The 22128-nt window shown below is 37.5% G+C and overlaps 1 protein-coding gene across 1 annotated transcript in view; it reads left to right on the top strand.

The window, feature by feature from the left end:
* The window catches only part of UBE3D (ubiquitin protein ligase E3D), a 106641-nt gene that overhangs the window by 57672 nt on the left and 26841 nt on the right, over positions 1–22128 (top strand). Inside the window, exon 9 of the mRNA XM_012720487.1 lies at positions 973–1111. Coding sequence (XP_012575941.1) covers positions 973–1111 — 139 coding nt within the window. The remainder of the gene's footprint in view (positions 1–972; positions 1112–22128) is intronic.

Genomic DNA, 22128 nt, shown 5'->3' with positions numbered 1-22128 from the left:
ACAATGGTAATACCTTAGTGTGTCTGAGGAAAAACAGCAGGGGCAGCTTTCTAATCTTTATTTCCATATGGGTTAAAAGTGAAAGGACCGACAAGCTTTGGCTGCATGTTTCTGATCTAAGACGATTCAGAGATATTGATACAGCCCAAATAAGGACACAAGTAGGATAATGGGGAGTGATATGATAGATTAAGTTAGGTATAAGACGAGCAGTTAATTCTTAGGTAGGAAACAGGAAGGTTATCCTCTAAAGAAAGGACAACCTAGGTGCTGCGGGACAAACAGAAGTTCATCAAGAGGGAATCTGACAATTTGTAGGGGTTTTCCAAGAGGTGTCACAGGACCTAGCAGAGATGCTTCCCTGGATGCTTTGGAAGCAGAAGGGGGGCCTCCTGAAAGCCCTTTCCCTTCAACAGAGAAGCTCTGCTGAATTTCCATTATAAATGGTGGCGTTGACAAGATATTTCCACAAAAGGATTCTTTTATCTTTAAGAAGTTTGAAAGTCACTGAACTAGATGAAGCATGCCTGCTATTCAAGGCAACTCTAAGTCAGAAACCCTTTCCACATATGTAGAATCGGCATGGGGGTTAACAGTATTCACATCTCAGCTAGATGAGGGTTGAACAAGCTATGACATGTAGTGTAGGACCTAAAACATAAGAATTGAAGGATGTGGTAGCTCTTTTCATTCCCCACAATATATCCCTCCCAAATAAGGCTGCATTTAATATGACTTTTAAACTTGGTATAGGAAATATTGAACTGAAAAAGTGGTATCATCCACTGCTTTACACTCAAAACACAGTAAAAATGTCTTAGACATTAACTCTGGTCTTTAATACATTTCATTTTTATTTTTTATATATTGTATTTCCCTCCCACAACTGGAAGTTTTCTTTTTCTACTTCAGATTTCTTAAATAATTCCGGTCAGATACAGTTATGATATTTAGCACAATCATGTGTTTCAGGCTTACCAGCACATGGGAAGGTGACATCAGTGTTCACTGTCTAACCCTGCCCTCTGCCACCTGCCTGGAGCTATTGTTGATCTTATCCATGAATAACGCCACTCTGCCTCCATCCCTTCGCTATATGAATTCCTTTCAGGTAAGGAACAACTCCTTTACTAGAGTGTGATTGTAGCCGTGTTTTAAGGATTCTGACTTTTACAAGAGATAGCCCATGGAAACCGAGAGCTTCAGAGGATAATGATAATAGTCACTTGTGTTGTCTTGTCTGAGCTCTTTTAAGAAATGAACAAATGAAGGCTCAAAACTAATCAGGTAGCTGCGTAAACGTGGAAGAACCCATTCTCTCTAACTCCAGGGTTTATTCTCTTGATCTCCATCTTTTCCTGCCAAGAGACATGGTAAGAATATCTGGCCAAGAAGATGATGATTGTCTCTTTCTCTTTCCCAGATTTACCCTAAAACAAGGATTTTCAACTATTTCTAGCAACAGTAGCAGCAGTTTTGTTACTGTTAGTTTGCAGTCAGATAACCAAATGGATGTTTGACAGCAATGGATCCTCTCTATGCTCGGCACCTTTCCATTTCCTCCCTAGTCCCTCTCTCATCATTTCCCCATTATTCTGTGCTCCCGAGAAAGGATACAATAAGAACAGAAAAGCACCTCTACCTGGTAGGCTGACCATTGTCAGTGATGCTGCATATGATAATTAAGCTCTGACCTGATGGCCTCTGAATGTAATTGAACAATCTGTGTGATTCTTAGCAATGGGAAGACATTCAAGAACCCTCAAAGGCAGGTGACAAGGCCACATATATTTGCTGAGAAATGAGTAAACACGGTTGCTTCTACTTCTGAAGTTTTGTGATAGATGTTACAATACCTTCTGGATCAGTATCTGTTGCTCAGTTCACCTCTGTTATGTAAGTACAAGATGCAGATTTTCCTGGGATCACAACTCAGAGAACTGAGAAAATAACTGCTCCAATCTAAATTGCCTCCATGTTCTCCTGGTCATCTGTCACATTGGTTGTCCCTGTGATTTTCTTCTTTTTTTTTTTTTTTTAAAGATTTATTTATTTGTGCATACAGAACTGGGGTACAGGCCAGAGGCTCAGGGGCGGTGAGAGGCTTCACCAGCGACAGAGTGGGGAGCAGAACAGGCAGATCGACGAAGTACACTGCTGAGGGGAGCAGCGGGCGGGTCAGGAGAGGTCTGCCACGCCATGTGGTCACCTCCAGGGCAGGTGGGAATCGAACTCATGCGGAAGCGGCTTTAGATTCTCAGTGCTGTGCTTTAACCTGCTGCGCCACCAGGGAGGGCCTGATTTTCTTCTTAATGGAATTCCCAGATTTTGGCCTTGTTCTCCCTGACTCTACTAGCAACTTCAGTTCCAGACTTTAAAGAGATATTAGAGAAAACTGTCTCCTTGCTGTAGGAGACAAAGTGGAGATCTAGAGAATCAGAGGGATGTAGCCAGGGAACATTAGCATGTTAGGAACAGAACTCGTCGGGCTCAAGTGCCAATCTGTGCCCATCTGCACCCAGATGATCCCTCTCTAAAGTCCCAGAAGGTAGAGGGAATATGACAGCAGGTGGAAGTAGACACTATCTCCTTGGACATCCACATACCTATTATTTTATAGTAATCTATCATTATTTATTTGTACATGGCCCTAAACCAGAAATGATGTAAAATTCTCTATATCAATCCATATATCTTAAGTTTTGCTCACTGGATTGAACACTGAAAAGTTTTTATAAATCATAAACTTTTAATGAGGGGAAATACAGTAGTTATCTCTGAGAGCAAGACTAGAAAAGTTATTTTTTATTTCACTTCCTCCAGTGCTGTTTGAAATTTTTATATAATGGGTGAGTGGGGAGCATGGGAGATGACTCGACTTCGAGAATTTTCTAACATGTTAAGGGAAATAGAACAATCGTCCGTGTGGTATAAATTGACAATTTCATCACAAGGTACACTTACCTCAAGTCTTAAAGAATTACAGGTAAAAATAATCTAAACTGAATGTGGTCTATTGGAAAGACCAGTATGTATTTCTTCTCTATGAGAGAGATGAGTGTGTTTTCTTCAAGGCTCTCAACTCTGGCTCATGTAAACCTGTGGATGTAAGCACCTGGCCAGCCTTGGCATCCGTGTTCTCTCAGCACCGTTAATGCAGAGCTCTTGGATGCTAATTTTCGAACGTCCTTCTCTATCAGTAATTGTACTTCATCTTGCTCAGTCCATTTGCTGAATCTTTTTGTCACAGGCACATACGTTTTCCCAGGTTCAAAGGCACGGAAAAAGTTGGCACAGTTCGTGAATAACATCTGCTAGCGAGATTTTGTCCCTGCTGTTACCCCAGGAAGATGCATTCTTATCAGGAACATGCCAGGAACTTCCTGATACAGGGCTTCATTCGATAAGGATCAGTGAAGGAGAGGGTGTCTGTCAGAATTAGAAAGAGATACTATGCTTTTTCATCTTGATAACCCCTATTTAATCAATTATTACAATGGCGAGGAATGGGCTGCTAATTTTTGCCTATAGTGGGGATTAATTTTCTTCAATTGAAAACTCACTGTAATGCTTAAAAAAAAAAGCTATTTTGGCAAGAGTTTTAAACTAGTAAAATGACACTTGATAAAGATACCATCTTTTCATTTCCAGTTCTCTTGCTTTCCAGGCGGAGTCAGTAGCTGGGAGCAATGCTACTTTTTCTATAAAATGTTATTTTAGGTTCCTTAGGATAATGACTCTCCTGTTTGAGCTACTCTCACTGCCAAATCCCAAAAGGAAGGCTTTATCTTATTAATTAGTGCTATTAACATATGTGAAACTGTAACCTCTTAAATTATAGTATGACATTTCTCTCAGACCTATAGGGATATCTTTCGGTGATTTTGTTACAATTTTAACTTCCATCCTGTTATAGTATGTTAATATCCCTAGTGTGATGCTGAGCAAACAGAATGTGGGATTTGGTTGGACGTCAATGATGTATTGCTAAGCTCTTACTGTAGCTGCTGACAAAGCTCAAGAAGAAAGGACTTAGCATGTCATATTCCCTGCTTAAAATTCTTCCATGACTTCAGTAGAAATGAAAATAAAGCCCAATAATCTTTCTATGGCTGACAACACCAAGCCCTTCCTCCCTTTCAGGCTTCATCTCCTCTTTCCTTCTCACTCTGTTCAAGCCACACTGACCTCTGTTTCCTACTTCTTATCACAGTAAGCTGGTTCTGGCTGTGGTCTCTGCACTGTCTCCTCTCCCTGCCATCAGAACACTCTGGACCAGACCCTCTGTGTACAGTGACTGGCCCTTCTTGTCTTTCAGGTTTGAGGCCAGGTGTCCCCTCCCCCATAAGTCCTAACCTGACCCCCTTCACGGCGTTTCCCTCTTCTCATCACTGTTATTTTATAACCACCGTGTTTTACTTTATTTCATTTATTGTGCATTTACCATTGCATTCACTATGATTTGTCTCTCTTTTTAAGTTTGTTTATTGTTAACTGAGGTAACATTGATGTATCCTCATGAGGAATTATCACCACATTACATTCACCACCAACTCATCCATAGCGACCACAGACTATTAAGCTACATTCTCTCCCTGTTCCTCCTCTAGCTGCCCTCCTCCCTCCTTGACATCTTAGTTCTGTAGTCAGCTGTTAAGCATTAGTTTTTCAGCTTGTCTTATCTATTAATTTAGTTACTTTATATTCCACATATTAGTGACACCATCTGTTATTTATCTTTCTCCTTCTGACTTACTTCGCTTAGCATTATCCTTTCAAGCTCCATGCATGCTGTCACAAATGGCATCTTCCACCTTTTTTGATTGCTAGTGGTATTCCATTGTGATATATACCGCATCTTCTTGATCCATTCTTCTGTTATAGGTACCTAGGTTATTTCCATAGCTTAGCTCACAATGAATAATGCCACAATAAACATGGGGCCTCATTCTATTTTTTGTAGAACTTCTGACTATTTAAAATTGTGGTATTCATGTATTTGCCTTTTTCCCCTCTACGAACATGTTAAAGGAGGATATTTGTTTTTGTTCAATGTTGTACCAATTTTAACTTAAAATAGTGGTTAGATATAGGAAATATCTAATATCAGATGGATGGTTTAGATGGCTGAATGGATGTATAGTAAAATCCTGGTATGCCATTTAATGTTCCAGAAATCCAAATGACTGAGCTGGGAGAAGACAGAGTTTAAGAAACACATACTTAGGGGCAGAAATAACAGCATTTTTCCTTGCTGAGACTGGGTAAGCTCAATAGGTAAGGTCCAGATTGGAAACGTGCCAACAGGTTTGCGTACAGATAGGTATCTGCATTGAAACTACAGACTGGAGTTCTGTACTTGTGAGAAAAACTCAAAAAAAGGCCAGCCCTTGTAAGACTTAGGATAAACAGGCTGTAAGACTTAGGATAAACAGGCTGATAAGACGAGGCTCAGGGAACTGAAGATCATTGCATTAGAAATAGGTTTGGCTCCCAAGATCTGCTGCCAGAAATGGAGACAGGGTCTTGATGGCTCCTATGGGTTTTTGGGATTGGGACAGGCTGCACACCCACCATTCTTAACCACTAGCAAATAAAGTTTTAAAAATAAGTTTTGCATATCATTTTAGGCAAGATAGTGTTTTTTATTACATCGATTGTCCCCATTCTTGAGCATGAGATGTCATCTTTCTATCTCCTTAAGTCATTATCTAAGTCTTTTTTTTTTTTTTTTTAAAGATTTATTTATTTATTCATACAGAACTGGGGTACAGGCCAGAGATGCGGAGGGTGAGAGGATTCACCAGAGACAGAGTGGGGAGCAGAACAGGCAGATCGACGAAGTACATTGCTGAGGGGAGCAGCGGGCGGGTCAGGAGAGGTCTGCCATGCCATGTGGTCACCTCCGGGGCAGGCGGGAATCGAACTCATGCGGAAGCGGCTTTAGATTCTCAGTGCTGTGCTTTAACCCGCTGCGCCACCAGGGAGGGCCATTATCTAAGTCTTTTAATAACTTCTTGTAGTTCTTGTTGTATAGGTCTTTTACTTTTTGTTAGTGGTTCATTGTGAAGAGGATATTTCTTCTAATAGTGACTGGATAGTTCTTCTGCTAGTCAGGGCACACTTTGGTCAGAATGGTACAACAGGAATGACACTTCTTGAATGAATACATTACACACTGAATTAGCCAGAGGCCTAAAAGGCCCTGGATAAGTATTGCTTACACAACTTGACTAAATAGTTAATATGGCAGAGGATTCCATTAGTAGATTAAGCCATTTGATCAAACTCTGTCTTTTTTCTAACTTGCAGTTAACTCTTACAGGACGATGCCCAAGAGAAGTCTTTCTTAGAAACACTCAACTGAAAGATATGGAGTATTTCAGTCTTAAGCACTTAGCGTAGGCTAAGATGTCCTACATCTTACCTTATTAAATTAACTCTAGCTCCATACATGCTGCTCTAGGACCCAAACGGTATAAAAGTGTTTTTCTAGAGCACACAGCCCCAGAATTGAAACTTTTCTAATAAAATTTTCACAGATATGATCCTTTTAGAAATTCCCATAGTACTGCTTTTTTGAAGGTATGGAAAAATAAATAACAGAGACAAACTTACACAGCTATCAAAATACAGGGTGACCTAGGTCTTCTGTTTCTGATTCTGTTATTTATATTCCAATTCATGACAACTACATCAAAGAAAGTGCCAATGGTTCTCCTTGACAGTTCTGGGTCTTATACATCTCATTTTTACCATCTGGCAACAACAGTATCCCTTTTATTAATATAACTTTAAAGAACCACAGTCCCAAACACAGGACCAGTGTAACATTCTCTAGCATAATGGATGCTGATTAGTAAATTGAGTTTCATCAGATGATAGTTTTATGCATGTGCCCAGTGATTGCATCTAGTGGTGAAAATTATAGGAAAAAAGAAAGTCTTAAATTTTATTAATTTGCCAGTGATATAGGTAGCTGTATAATTTGGGGAGTACAACTTCACACCTCCATTTGTGCACATGTATCACTCACCCCTGCAAGTCCAGCACCACACCTTGTCACCTCTCTGTCCTGTCCCTCCTCCTCTTACCTGGCTTCCATGGGAAGCTTGTTTACAATTCAGATTTCTGGGGTGGTGCAAGGGGTTAAGTTTCAGCACAATGAAGCTATCCACTGCCCCTGCACCATGAGTTCAACCTCAGCCATGGAGCTGACTCACATGGCACAGGACACCTCTCCTGTCTTGCCAGTGCTTCCTTCAGCAGTGTATTTCAGTAGACCCCAATAGACCCACCTGTTCTGTTCCTCACTCTGTCTAAATAAAATAAATCTTAAAAAGTAAATAAAATTCATATTTCTGAGGAGAGTCAATGAGATTCTGTTTCAATAACTAGTGGAGAGCCCAGGAATCACATTATAACACATATCTGAAGTATTTCTGATACTTTTAAGAACCAAGTTAAGAAGCTATTATATGAATATATTCCTGCTAAGATGAAAAACGTAAAGGCAAGAAATGTTTTTGTTATGACAAACATCTGGTCGCTAGCTCATATAGCTTATTTTCTCCTTCTTATTCATTTTTTCTTACTCACCTGCAGTTAGCACAGTCCCTGACAAGTAAACTGAACTGGCATGATGAAGTTTCTATTTTATCTTTTACTATTTTTTTTTTCTACATGATTTCTCCCTTTTACACCAAGGTGTTTTGAGGATCCAGGTGTTAGTTACCTCTGTAAGTTGTGTTCCCACATTTGGTTTGAACATCGAGTACCCCAGTGTCTTCCAGTTTCTGTGGCCTCTCACTCTGTGGACCTGCCTTGTAGTGCTTCTCCTCATAGCAAGCTTGATAACACAGTGGCTCATCCTGACATAGGGCACTCAAGGGCTAGTCTTAGATCTGCCACCCACTGAACTCAGGATCCTGGTCTAGTAAGGTAGCCTGTACTGGTCCTTATTTCTTTATCTGGGGATAGGGGAGCAGAAGGTTGGGTTAAGTTGTGAAGGTCCTTTTATAGTAGGTGCATGCAGGCATCGTGTCTGATCGCAGCTGTTCCTAATTATTCACCCAGGCTGAGTAATACAACTTTTCCATAAAAGGAATAGGTTATTTCTTTTGAGCATCTTGAAAGTGTTTAAAGAAAAACATAAAGATGTACTACATAGATTTTTTTTTTTTCTCTTCAAGAGAGTGGAATCAATGTCTTAAGGTCTTCCTAACAGCTACACAGATGGGTCAGGAATGATGGGTTTAGAGAGCTGTCTGGTCCTAGGGTTGTCTGCTTTCCAGACTGATCATTTGTTTATGTGGATGCTGGCCAAGGGAAAACACTGTCAGGTAGACGGAGTGTTCAAGAAAAGGAAACAAAAGAAATTTTGAATGGTTTCTGGACAGTCCTCGATTTCTCTGCTTCCCTTCTCCCCTTCCTTTACTACCCTCCCTCACTTGTCTTCCACTTTTGGCTTCACCATTTTGTTTTTGACTCTGGATCCTACTCCATGTGTAAACATTTGTAGCTTAGGAATTTTCCATTTCTGCATTCCCTTTATCTTATTTGTGAGATGCCAAGAATTTTTTTTGTTTTAATTGAGCCTCTTTCCTTACCTGAGTTAGAAGCAAGATAACTGGTTATTTTCCACACACTGAGCATGGCTATCTTCATTCAAGAGACTTCCTGGTGGAAGATTTATGTCTTTAAGAAACAAACTGGTACCTAGATTAAAATGACTGAGCTTGTTTCTCTCATAGAGGAAACCACTGTCTTTCTCACAAGAGCTTATCTGACTAGATGGGGAAACAGCAGCCTGGGAAGGATGCCAGCTTTCAAGGAAATGAGGGATTGGAAGGTGAAACTGCCCTAAGCCTTGAATGAGCCTGGTGTACCTCTTAGAAGACTGATTGCTTCAGTGGTGTGAGATTTAGAACAGAAAATGTTGAGTGTTGGGACAGTAGGTCAAAGAAAGAATAAGGAAGAAGAATGAAGTCATTTTTACTATGCTCTTAGTCCTCACTCTTTGGACCTGCTTTGTAACAAAGGTAGGGGTGGGAGGGAAACCCTGATGTAGAAGTGGGAGAAAGCTCTGGGTTATGGTTATGGCTCATATGATACCTGCAACCAGTGTGACTGAGAATACATGTCATTTGCCCACCTAAATCCCAGTTTTCTTATTCCTCTAGCTCAAAAATCTTAGTGCCCTAACTTGAAGGAGACCTAGAAGTATGAGAACTTGTGAGCTAGATCAGCCCAATAAGAAAGGCTAGTGTCCAGTCTAAGGTTAGCATTCCCTTAAAGAATGCTTCTTTATAGATTAGAAACTGGAATAAGATTGCAGAGACTTCAATATGTCAAAGCAACAGGCCAGTTTTGTTATAATAGCTTCAAACAATACACCAGAGGTTGTCTTGTATTCTACCCATTCATCAAACTGCCTTAAGTTATTTAAGTTCACTGTCAAGTGCACACAGCCCCAGTTGAAGCCATAGAAAGACTGGCCTGCTTAAATTATTATGATGTCTGATGTGATTGGACTTTGTCTACTGTTGGAAGAATGTATGCTTTTTGGTTATCATATTTTTATTTTCTCTGATTTCTTGTCCTCTTGTTTTTGAACATCTTTTAGTGAAAACAGAACTGTTCTATATCTTTTTAATTTTTTCAACAGACAAGAACCCCCTTATTTTAAATTGCCTACTCAGCATATTTCTTACCCTCATCCTATATCTGCCCCATTATTATCAACTAATGTTTTTCTTTGTTTTACTTAAAAACAATAAATCATTTATTATTTTAATATTCATCACATACATGTCAATTGTGTTTTTTCTCTCTCCTTGCATACCATATTCTTTAACACCCCTTTCACAGATGGTCAATAAACTTAGTCTTACTGTGTCCAAAATTGTATCATTTGTGGTCTTGAATAATGGCTAAGCTAGGTACAGAATTCTGGGCCCCTCTTCAGTTTGAAGAACCATCACTTACTGCTTTCTGCCTTCTCTTTCCGTTAAGACAGCTATTGTAAGATTTCTAGTCATCAGGAGATCATCCATCTCTTTTCTTCCTACTAGTCTTTAATGTTTTGACTTTGTTCTCTATATACTCTGTTTACAGTGATGTCTAGGTGTGGATTTTTCAGTTTCTATTCTAGCTATAAAGGTAAGGTGTGGTCATTTCTGTAAATTAATGTAATTGTTATCACCTTTTATCACTATTGTGTATCTATCTTTGAACCAAATTTGTTCAGGATGGATACAGCATGGTAAGGGAGTGAAGTACCTTAGATTATAATAGAATCAAACATCCCCTAATTTTCAGTTGTATGCTAAATATTGCCAGCAGTTCTGGCCACAAATTGCAGAATGATTTCTAGAGGCAAATGGATGGTGGTGCTGTTTGTACTCCTAATGGGTGAAATGAAAAGGAAATTGTGTTTCATAACAGTAGAGCTAGCTCAATCATTCCCTGAATTTTTCAATTGTGCTTCATTTTATTAATGGTTTTTTTGGGGGGGTGGGGGCTAGTGATGATATTCAGAACATAACTTACTATTTGGCATTAAATATCCATTTAAATTTAGCTTGTTCTGGGTATATAAGAACTCATTAAATTTTGGCTTTCAGTAGGCTATTATTTTCAATTTGCAGTGTTGGGGGCTTGGAGAGTCTTACTATGCAGCTGATACTTTTTATAAGTTTTGTAAGCAGTTTGTTTTTATCCTCCCCTCTCCCCAAAGTAGACATCATTAGGTTTCAAGAATCAGAGAGAAGTCACAGCTTGAATATGCCCCTGAATGCACAAATGTAAGTTGTTTTCTCCTAGATGTCACATTCACGGTGACAGTCAGCTTGAGCCTTGCTTTTTCTTCTTTAACTGGCTGTTAATTTAAATTGAAATATTTGTATCCTTCTCCATCCTCTCATATATTGCCTAGAGCCTAAAGATGCTCTGTTCACGTTTTCAGGTAGCCAAAAACAATAGTAATCATGTAGTAATCAATTTCCCAAACTAAAAACAAAAACTTACCAACTATGAAAATTCTACACAAAACTGTACTTTTTGCATTATTTGGAGACAAAGCATACCGAAACTACAAAATAACTGTGAGTAAACAGAAAAAAAAATCAACAAGTTCTCTTTTACTTATATTTCTGTCTTCTGTACCATTTCCACTTATCACAAGGCTTTTGGACAACAAACCGTTAAAGAATACTGCAGAGCAGACAGGGGAACGAGGCTAGCAAAGGTGCGGAAGAGTGATTTAAAATAACTACAGGGAAGATTAAATCTAGCCTAAATTTTAAATGCTAGAAAAATATTCAAGCAGATCAAAGCATGCATATGTAGGGAGAGATGTGTGATTTAAAAGACTAGATGCCATTTAAAAAGATCGCTAATTTAAAGGGACAGGCATGATTTAGAATAGGCACCACCTGCTAGGCAGTCTTTCCAAAGTATAGCTTATGGGAGAGAAAAAGAGCAAAAGAAAAGGCATGCTTTTTAGCAATTAGATGATGAGGAGGGAAAGGGAAATTGAGAGTTTTGTAAGAAAAAGAGAATCAGGCTCTCCCTAGTGATGCAATGGGTTAGGATACAGCACTGCAAGCTGGCCACAGCCGCTTCAGTGCAAGTTTGATCCCTGATCCCAGAAGTGACCCACATAGTACAGCAGACCTTTCCTGTCTTGCTCACTGCTCCCTTCAACAGTGTATTTCAATCATTCTACCTGTTCTGCTCCCCACTCTGACTCTGGTGAATCCTCTCAGCCCCCACACCTCTAGCCTGTATCTCAGTTCTATTCTGACTCTGGTGAATCCTCTCAGCCCCCACACCTCTAGCCTGTATCTCAGTTCTATATACATAAATAAATAAATCTTTTTAAAAAAAGAAAGAAAAAGAGAATCACATGATGAGACGCTCACAGCACATTTTCCATTACCCAAAAAAATACACTGACAGAAAAACCCACTGAACTACCTGAACTTTGTTAGACTAACAGAAAAGGGAACCTTTTAAAACAGAAATTTTGTAAAATGATTCGGTATCATAAGAGTGAACATAAGGAAAGTAGAGAAACTTGTAGAAAGTCGGGGCGGGGGTCAGGGATCACACAAATCAAATATGGAAAATTCTCTACCTCAAAACCACTATGAAGGAAAAGAAAACTTTAAGTACACACCAAACAGAATTGACTTTCAAGCAAGTATTTGAAGACATAGAAAACCAGCCTAAATCAGAAATGCAAAATGGACAAAAACATGATAAATAAAAAAGGAGTGTGTTGAACTCAGAAAAGAACTAGAAGGAAAACACATTTACCTCAGAAATGAAAATAAAAAGTGCCCTGTGAAAATAATACTCTAGTAAAAATTTAATGAGGCTTGAGGAAAATAATCAAGAAAAATGAAAATGGGAAGAGAAGTAAAAAGACTCTGAAGGGGAAGCAAACTTTTACCTCTACCATTTTAGAATTTTCATTTCGTCTTGGTGAATAAACTGACATAAGACAGGTTAACAAAAGAAGAGCATACACATTTATATACCATTTGAGAGAGCAGGAACTCCCATAAAGAAAGTAGAGTCAAAGAAATGGAGGAACATACAATATTTATACATAGTTTGTACAAAGAGGGGAAATTGTGGTAGCAATTTGTAGAGACTAAAAGAAATTTGTAGAGACTAAAGGAAGATGATTATTTTAATATAGTCTGTGGAGCATTCTCTCTTGACTTCTGTGATAGAATGTAAATCTTCTTTCACAAAGGAATTTCATCTCCTGCTTTTAAGAAAAAGGATGGTCAGAATGTTTTACTGCATTTTCTGTTTTTCAAAATTATTTTTACCTCAAAATTATTATTATTATTATTTTTTTTTTGCTAAAGTGGTATATTTTGAGGTGATATGTTCTGTCACCCATTCAGGTTCAAGAGAAATATTGGCAATGAAGGATAGGGAAAGAAAAGGTCATTTTATAAAATCATCAGGTTTCCTGAAAAACAAAAGAATGGTACAATGATATTCAAAATTATAATTTCAAAAAATATATAGAAACAGAAAAAAGAATACTGAATGTACACATTTGTGAAAACTTTTCAGAAATAGAAAAGACCTGAACAATCTATATATTGAGAGGATTCAGTGAGTATCTGGGAAAATTAATCCTAAAAAAATAATTTTGAGGTATATCTCTTAATAGTAGAATGATGGTATTAAGGTAGAAGGGGTACAGACCAAGTCACCGCACTGGTTGTAATCCATTTTACTACTACAAAATGTGTAATACAATATGTAATAAGATAACATACATGATGTGAGGTTGAGATACAGTGTTTAAATAATGCACTAATAATTAATCTCTTCTAATCTTACCACCCATGTATTTCAAAGTCTTAAAGCTAGTTGGTTGTATGAACTTGCACTCAGGGATAGAAGGACAAATTGAAAACATTAAAGAAGTAATTGTTGATTATCTTTACCCCGAAGACATCCAGGCCTATACATTAAGATTCACAGTTTACCTGGTGATGTTGAGAAGCTAGAATCCTAAGAAAACCATAAATTGTGTTTTTAGTTATAGAAAGCTCTTATCTAGCTCTTTAATTATAAGAAGGTTAGAAAAAAATTGTTTCTGCAAAAGCGGTTAAGTCATCCTTTCTTCCAAAAATTCTCAGTTCCTTGATGAGAGAAACAGTTCTGTTAGATCCAGTTCATGTCTTTTGGATGGGATTAGACACTAGGGCCATGCAGGACAGGCAAGGCCGTTACAAAGCTACTCCTCCTATGTAAGAAAGCCCTTAAGAAGCATGCTTTGGCTTGTGTGGACAGTGGACCTCTGACACTGACCAAAAGAAAAATGTATTGCTTCTATCATTCTAATTTTTATAATAAAACAAATAACAGCCATAGTCTTATAAATTTAATTGCCATATGTGTGGAATTATGTTTGGAATTATACAGGATAGTTTTGAGATACAGTGTTTATATTCACTTGTTAGTCAGGATAGGTTTAGTTATACAGCCTTTCACTATCATAGTTTTTCCATAAGAAAATCAAATTCATATTACATCACCTAACTTAACAACTCATTGTTCCCCCAAGAACATAAATTACCATATGTACAAAGGCTGCTGCTATTTAGATTCCCATGGATATCTTTATCTAGCATTTTTTCAGAAGGGAAATTGCCTTATGCATAATCTGAAATATTTGAAATAATTGGAAGTAAAATGAGAACCAACATTTAGAAGCTCCCTTGTGCTTCCTTATTCTGCGAAATAAAATTATTGCTGAAAGCATTCATGTTTTAAAACTTGAGCTGACTTGGTAAATGAATCATGTTTCTTAAATGTGCAAAGGGGCTAATAGAAGGAGGTTGGTATCCTAAAACAGGTGTTAAAAGATCTTTTTAAACTTCCCAATACATTTGCAAATTTACCGTGATGAAGTGGCAATTTGCAATATAGAACTGATTACAGAAATCAGGATATATTGGAACTGTATTTTTTGTTTAATTCTTCACACTATTTCCTGTTCCTCTGTTTTTTATGATACAAATAGTGTCGTTAATAGTGTTCTCAGATGTCCCTGAGCGAATTGTAGGTTTATTTCATTTTTAGTGGTTGATATGAACTGGTTTTTAAAAAAAAAAAAAAAGTTATTCTTATGTTTAGCTCCCAGGATCCATTTTAGCAAATTTTGCATTTTTACCCAATTTTACATGTATTCCACTTTATTTCTACACTCAACTTTAGAAATCAATGAAGTGAAGTGTGAAGTCTGAGAAAGAGTTTGGGAAAGTAAGCTGAGATTTCCTTTTTCAGGGAGTGTTGTGAAATGTCAGCATTATAGCCTCTACTTCGGAGTGAGGCCGGGTGGTGTCAATTATAAGATTCAAGACTCTGGAGCCAGAAATGTATGGAGTTGTTCTACCATGCACTTACCAATTGTGTGATCTCGGGAATGTTTCCCACCTGTCAATGAAAATTTAGTCTTTAGTAGGAACAATGTAAAGGACCAACCATTGAAGTACAAACTATCTGTTGTTTTTTTGTTGTTGTTGTTAAAGATTCACTTATTTATACATACAAGAACTGCGGTGCAGGCCAGAGATATGGGGAGTGAGAGGATTCATCAGAGACAGAGTGAGTTGCAGAACAGGTGATATACTGAGGGGAGCAGTGGGCAAGACAGGAGAGGTCTGCTGCACCATGTGGGTCAGATCCCCGGCCAGGGCTCGAACTTGTGCTGCAGTGGCTGTGGAGAGCTTCACAATGCTGCGCTCAACCCCTTTGTCTACCAGGGAGGCCCAATATTTTTATAAATTTTTGGGACAGCTGGCATTATTCCTATATTTATCATCATTTCTCATATTCTCAGAGTCCTTTGAAATAATAGAAGCCATTCTGTCAAGTTTGAACAAAAGCAGAATTTATGCATGGATAATGAATAATTCAGAAACTCAGTCATTTGTTGCAGGAAAAATATCATTAAGTCACTTATGAAGGTGACTATGTTACTGCCCTCAGAAAACATTTCCCTCCCTCCATGGTCATCACAGATAGAGTTTCCATTGTTCTTCTTCCTTGCTTGTTTCCAAGGCTCAGTCCCAGGCAGGGCTTCGGCTGGTAGATCCTGCTCACACAGCAGACTTGGGAAAGAGTGACCAATAAAGAAATTCCCCAGACATTTTAGGGGTGATCAAAAGGTATGACAGGCAGGAAATAGGATATCACTCCAGGGACATTTTTGTTCAGTAGATTCACTCCTAAATGCAAAAGATGGATCCAAAGTACCAGGGAAAGTGGCTTTGGTTTGTTATTCCCTCTTCAAATCATATATTTTATTTTTAAAATAGACTTTGTTTTCAGAAATACCTGTGTCACTTGCACTGTGATTATTCAAAGTTTAGTCCTGAATGTATATATAGGACATCTTTAATTTGGTAGACCATCTATACAGAACATAACCAATTAAACCTAAGAGGATAAGAATTCATATTTCTTATCCCCAAGCCTGTGCTGGCTTTTGTCTTTAGTGTCATCTCTAGCTGATCTGTGTTTTCTGCACTTTCCAGGGCAGTACTGAAATTCCTTCCTTGCTCCTTAATACAGGAACCTGCCTTCCTGATTTTTTTCCCCTTTAGTCATCATTCCCTTTCCTAGTAACACGTGATTTATGTCACAAAACTAGATCTCTGTTGAAAAGATGAGTATGCTAATGCTGCAGAGAGGAGTCCTTTGGGGAGAAAAAAAAGTACTTTTTCATTTTCAAACAACTGCATGATTGTTTGAAAGAGCTAAGAGCTAAGCGGGAAAATAAATTTCCCCAAGCCTCATTCTTCATAGTTAGCATTTCAGCATTAGAACATTTCTTCTATGTGTGATTGGTTCAGGGGCTTGGCAGGACAGATGCTAAGAGAGCAATTTAAAAAATGAATTCTTTTGTATATAATTTAAAATCCTACTTTCTTCATTTATGTCATAAAGTTTTCCATATTTAATAACAGCTAATATTTATTGTCTTACTTGTGTGGAAGTTACTCTTCTCAGCAATTTTTAGATATGTTAACTCATTTTAATCTCAAGTCACTAAGAGAATTTCTATGTTGTCTACCTTTGTTAGAAAAAGAAACTGAGTCACAAAAATATTTTTAAAGGTGTCCATGTTCACAAAATTTGTGATAGAGGTGGGATTCAAATTTAGATCTTGCTCCATTTTGTGGCTTTTAACTATTATGCTATTGACTTTCACAATTTTCAGGTTTGGCAGAAGTCTGTCTTCTAATATTTGTATGAGACACAGTTCAGATTGCCAAATTTCTCATGGACAGTATAGATCTGTAGGGTCATGTACAGTCGCAACGCAGTTGAATAATTTGGGACCTATTCTTTTTTTTTTTTTTTTTTAAGATTTATTTATTTGTGCATACAGAACTGGGGTATAGGCCAGAAAAGCAGGGGCGGCGAGAGGATACACCAGAGACAGAGTGGGGAGTAGAACTAGCCACTGACGAAGTACACTGCTGAGGGGAGCAGTGGGCAGGTCAGGAGAGGTCTGCGGCACCATGTGGTCACCTCCGGGGCAGGCGGGGATCGAACTCATGCGAAAGTAGCTTTTTAGCTTCTTAGTGCTGTCCTTTAACCCGCTGCACAACCAGGGAGGGCCAATTTGTGACCTACTCTAAATGGCCTCGGATGTGATTTTGTTTTTACTGTTGTGAATCTTCTCAAGCCCCCAGCTTCTAATAGAGGCTCAATGAATAATTTTTAATGAATGAGAGAAGTGTGTTTAATGACTTCTGTTTGGACTGTTTGAGTATCCACCCTTTCTTTGCCTTATTGTTAATTTTGCACACATATATTTCTGCTTAAGAAGGAAAAAAAGGCTTCTTTTCATTGGCTGACCTATTTTAAAATGCTAGCTAAGCTGTGAGGGTATGATCATTTTACAGAGTATTAGAAAAGTTAATTTTTTTACATTATATTCTATCTAGACTTTTATAACACGCAATTTTCTGCTGTATTTCATCTGTTATTATGGTAAATTGCCTGAAATAATTTTCAAATGTTAAACTCACATTCCTGACATAGACTCAACCTTGCCTTGACCTAACATTTTCTCCTATTTTGTGTAGGATCTCCATTTATATGCAGAGGTTAGATAAGCTTGGGATTTTTCTCTTTTATACTATACCTTGAGTTTCTAGTGTCAATGTTTTGATAGGCCCCTAAGTTAGCGAAAGTTCCTTATTTTCCTGTTTCTAGAAGGCTTCATATAAGAGTGAAATTACCTTTCTTGGCAAAATCAGTTTCATTAATTTATTTTTTTCTAGGTATTTATCCATTTCATTACACTTTTAGAGTTTTAATAAAAGCTGTTCAGAATAGACTTTTTATGTCTATTACAACTATTGTTTAGTGTTAATCACTTATCTTTTTGCCCACAATCTTCAACCTCATATTTGCCTTATCTGTTAAATATATGATATCAATTTTTTTCACTTTTAGAATTCTGTTTGGTTCTTTTGTAAATCTTCCTGTATGCTTTCAAAGTCTCACAACCTTAGGTGTACATTTGATCCTTCCTTTATTTCTTTACAAATGTTTATTATATGTTCCATAATTCAGATGCCTACAATTTTGCAAGTTTGCTTATTTAGCTTGTTTCTGTTGCCCTGCTCACATGTTGTATCATTTTGCAATGGTGACCTCACATTCTTCATAGAAATTTATTTATTGGGGTTCTTTGAGGCCTGGGTTGAAAGTTTGTTCCTGGAAAGAGGATTGCTTATGAGGCCCTATAATTAACATGAATTCTAATTCCAAACATATTTAAGAACTGGTTTATGAAAAGGAATTCTCAGGGGGTATATATTCACCATCATCCATGCCAGACTCTTGACCAGTCCAAGGCAGATAACAGCCACACCCAGTGCCTGTCTTCAGAAGACTAAATATCTTCCATTATATTCACTGTGGGGTATGACAGGGAAGGAGAGGCAAGGATCTCAGGGATCTCTGATCTAACCTCCCGTTTTTTGCAAAGCCCCAGGCTTTTCCTCTTCCCACCCCGTCATTCCACAGATTAAAGCTCACACTGTAGTATGACCTTCAAGAATGAACAAAGGTCTCGAAAATCTCTTTTGTCAGCCCTGATTTACCAAAAGGCTTCAGGATTCTTTCCTAATTTCCTTCAGAATTCATAATCTTCTTTCAAAGATTCATTTATTCTCCTGACAGCTCAGTTATATGTCTGAAAGATATATAATAATAATTATTTATTCAACATTTTTAGCTTTCTATACAGAGAAGATGTCTCCTGACATCAGGTTTGCCAGAAATGGGAGTTAGATATTTTTGTTTGTTTGTTTGTTTCCTAAAAGAGAAATGTGAATTTTAATTCTTAAGTGGTAATTTCTTTAAAAGTTGCATTCTTAGATCACCCTCAGTTTGTTGGTTTTCTTTTTTTTTTTTTTTAAGATTATGATCAAGACCAGGGAAATATGTTAAAATAGTAGCTATCATTTTGTGCCCCCATCACTTAGCTCTATGCTAAGTACTTTTCAGGGATGATCTCTTTTAATTCACCATTACTGTTCTTTGAGGGAGATACTCTCATTCATATAGTAAAGATGAAGGATAGAGTCAGGTGACTCTCCCTACGTTTCATATCTAGCAGGTAGTTGACTATGTTAACCTTGGGTCATCAAGAGAAGACCATGCTTGATGAAATTGGCTTATTAAGCTTAGTGCATTGCTATTTTAAAAGGTTGTAAAATATATCTGAAATTTCCATTTAAATTACATTACTACAAATTAATGTGGTATTACTATAATAAAAAAAATAAGCACATCATATCAAAGGAATACTGAAGGCAATTTACCTTGTCTTCTTTACCACTTTGCCTCCTCTAAGAAAAATTACTCTTAGAACACCTTCCAAGGATCTTTCCAATATCAAATTCCAAAACACATTTGTCAACCAGGATGAAATGGGAAACTTTGGCCAAGGACTTAAGAGATTAATTACTAGATGTGGATCCCTTTTGTTTCATAATTCATCCCCAAACACTTCTTTCACAATTTCAGCCAATTATGTTATTTGGTTATAATGTTAATATATATTTATAGTATTTATATATAAATAAATATGTACATACAGTGTTAACATATATTTTTTCCTTATGAAAATATTTTTAAATTATATTTTTTTAGTTTAACTTTCATATTATAAATTCAATTTGGAAAACGTAACTGTCTTATCATAGTCATTTCACAGGGTGATATTTGAAGTATTATTTTCTCAGGTAGTTAGTACTTACAATAAACATCCTTTGTGTGACCTTACTTCTTAATTGCAAATTTTTGGATCTCTGTGTATTTTTCTTGGGCAAACTTTCAATCTGCTAAAGAAACCAGTGACTGTACTCCTAAGGTAACTAGACTCAAGATTTATTTTTATTTATTTATGCATACAAGAAGTGGGATATAGGCCAGAGGTCCATGGGGTAAGAGGATTCATCAGAGACAGAGTGGGGAGCAGAACAGGCAAAATCTACTGAAACACTGCTGAAGGGAGCAGTGGGCTGGTCAGGAGAGGTCTGCCACACCATGTGGATTAGCTCCCTGGCCAGGGATTGAACTGATACTTGATAGTGCTGAGACTTTAACTCCTGTGCAACCAAGGAGGACCCTATTTCATCATTTTAAGAAAAGGGAATAAGAATTGGAAAAACTTCTCATTTTAGTATGTCATTTTGTTTTACATCCATTAAAAAAAAGAAGATAAAGCAGGATTTAGAGGCAGACGTGTAGCTCTTACCTTGTGCTTTACTGCCCCATGTGTGCTCTCTCTATCACTAATATTAAGTTTTATGAAAAGTTGACATCACCTATTTCACAATTAAATAAGAAAGACTCAGTAAAAAAAGTTGTTTTTCCATCTTCTTTAAAATGGATCTGACCCGTGGGCTGGGCCAAATTGCCAGCTTTACAAAAAGCTACAAGACTAAAAATATCCTGTTTGGAAGGACCGGTAAACAGAACTTTTTTGGCCCTCCCTGATGGCGCACTGGGTTAAAGCACAGCAGTAAGAAGCTTCTGCATGAGTTCAATCCCTGCCGGGAGGTGACCCACATGGCACAGCAGACCTCTCCTTACCTGCCTGCTGCTCCCCTCAGTCAGTGGCTAGTTCTACTCCCCACTCTGTCTCTGGTGAAGCCTTTCACTGCCCCTGAGTCTCTGGCCTGTACCCCAGTTCTGTATGCATAATAAATAAATCTTAAAAAAAGAGAGAGAGAGAGAACTTTAATCTTCTTTTATCTTACCCTCCACCTGACTATTTTTATCTTGTGACCCTTCACCTGGCTGTTTCTACTTTTTATTTGGTCATCTGACTATTACCTCAGATGAGGTACTACTTCATCCTCATTACTTCTCCTTTTTTCCCCCCCTAGAAGAGCCCCCCAATCTGGATCCCTCCTCAGAACAGGTTTTAGATTTCTGCCTAAATCTTTGTATCACAAATTAGAATTATCAGCTATTCCCAAATAAGCTCATTTCAATTTGCCTGCTATCCTTGCAGTCTCTTATTGAAAGTAAAAATTGTTCAGATTGAATCGGTAGAAATCAGCTTGTAATAACTTCAGTGTCTGATTCCTTATGGGATACTGCAAGGCCAGGAAGCTGAGTAGGTAGCATATAAGTTTCCTTCTATAATGAAATATTCTAAAACTAAATGAATTTGGCATGGGGGTGGGGGGCAGCTAAACAAGCCTGGGTGTTACAGGTAACTCTTCCTAATTAGTTGCCTCATCCTGAAGTGAAAGGAATGACCTGACTTTCTTTAAGCAGTGGGTGATATCGAGATAAGGGTACTTTTCCTTACACTGGAGAAAGATTCCATAGTATTGGTTTTTCCTACTTAACAGTTAAAAGTGTGTAGATGCTATTTGTTTATAATCATCTTACATTACATTAAATATAAGATTTATATTATCTTTCACCCATCACATTGAATTGACCCATGCCAATATTTTTGTACTTGAATTTGTGTTCCATTTAACAGAACTAAGTAAAATTTAGGTAAAAATTAATAATTTAGCAGTTATTAACGTATTTCAAATGTGTCAGCCTTCAACATGAACCTATGAACACTAAACACAACGTGTGTGCTGTGGTCTTTTAGTTGTTATAGATGGCATAATAAGTGTGGTGATCTTTATATGTGAGAAGTAAGTAAGTAGAAAATTATTACATACTAAGATGTCAGTAAAATTTCTGCAGAACTTTCTAAAGATGTAATGAGCATTGCAGCATTTCATAATTAAATAAAACATCATAATATGTAATTTAACACAGATTTACAACCCTCAGACACAATAGGATTGAGGAGTTAGATTCAGAGAATCAGCTTTATAATCAGGCAGGTGTGTTGTGAAGCCCCTTCACATGTTGACTATAGGACCTCGGGCAAAAATATGTCTCTGGGTCTCTGTTACTCATCTTTATATTTTTAGTATTTACCATTGGGTATTATAAAAATAGAGTCAATGCATATATAAAGCACCTGAAATATAATAAACATGAAGTAAATGATTGCTTTTATCCCTGTGACCATTCCTAATT

The sequence above is a fragment of the Condylura cristata genome, unplaced genomic scaffold (genome assembly GCF_000260355.1).
Source record: "Condylura cristata isolate star-nosed mole 26May11 unplaced genomic scaffold, ConCri1.0 scaffold00001, whole genome shotgun sequence".
In the NCBI taxonomy this organism is placed as follows: domain Eukaryota; kingdom Metazoa; phylum Chordata; class Mammalia; order Eulipotyphla; family Talpidae; genus Condylura; species Condylura cristata.
The sequence above is the reverse complement of the archived record's forward strand: the minus strand, read 5'-3'. Positions and strand labels throughout refer to the sequence as shown.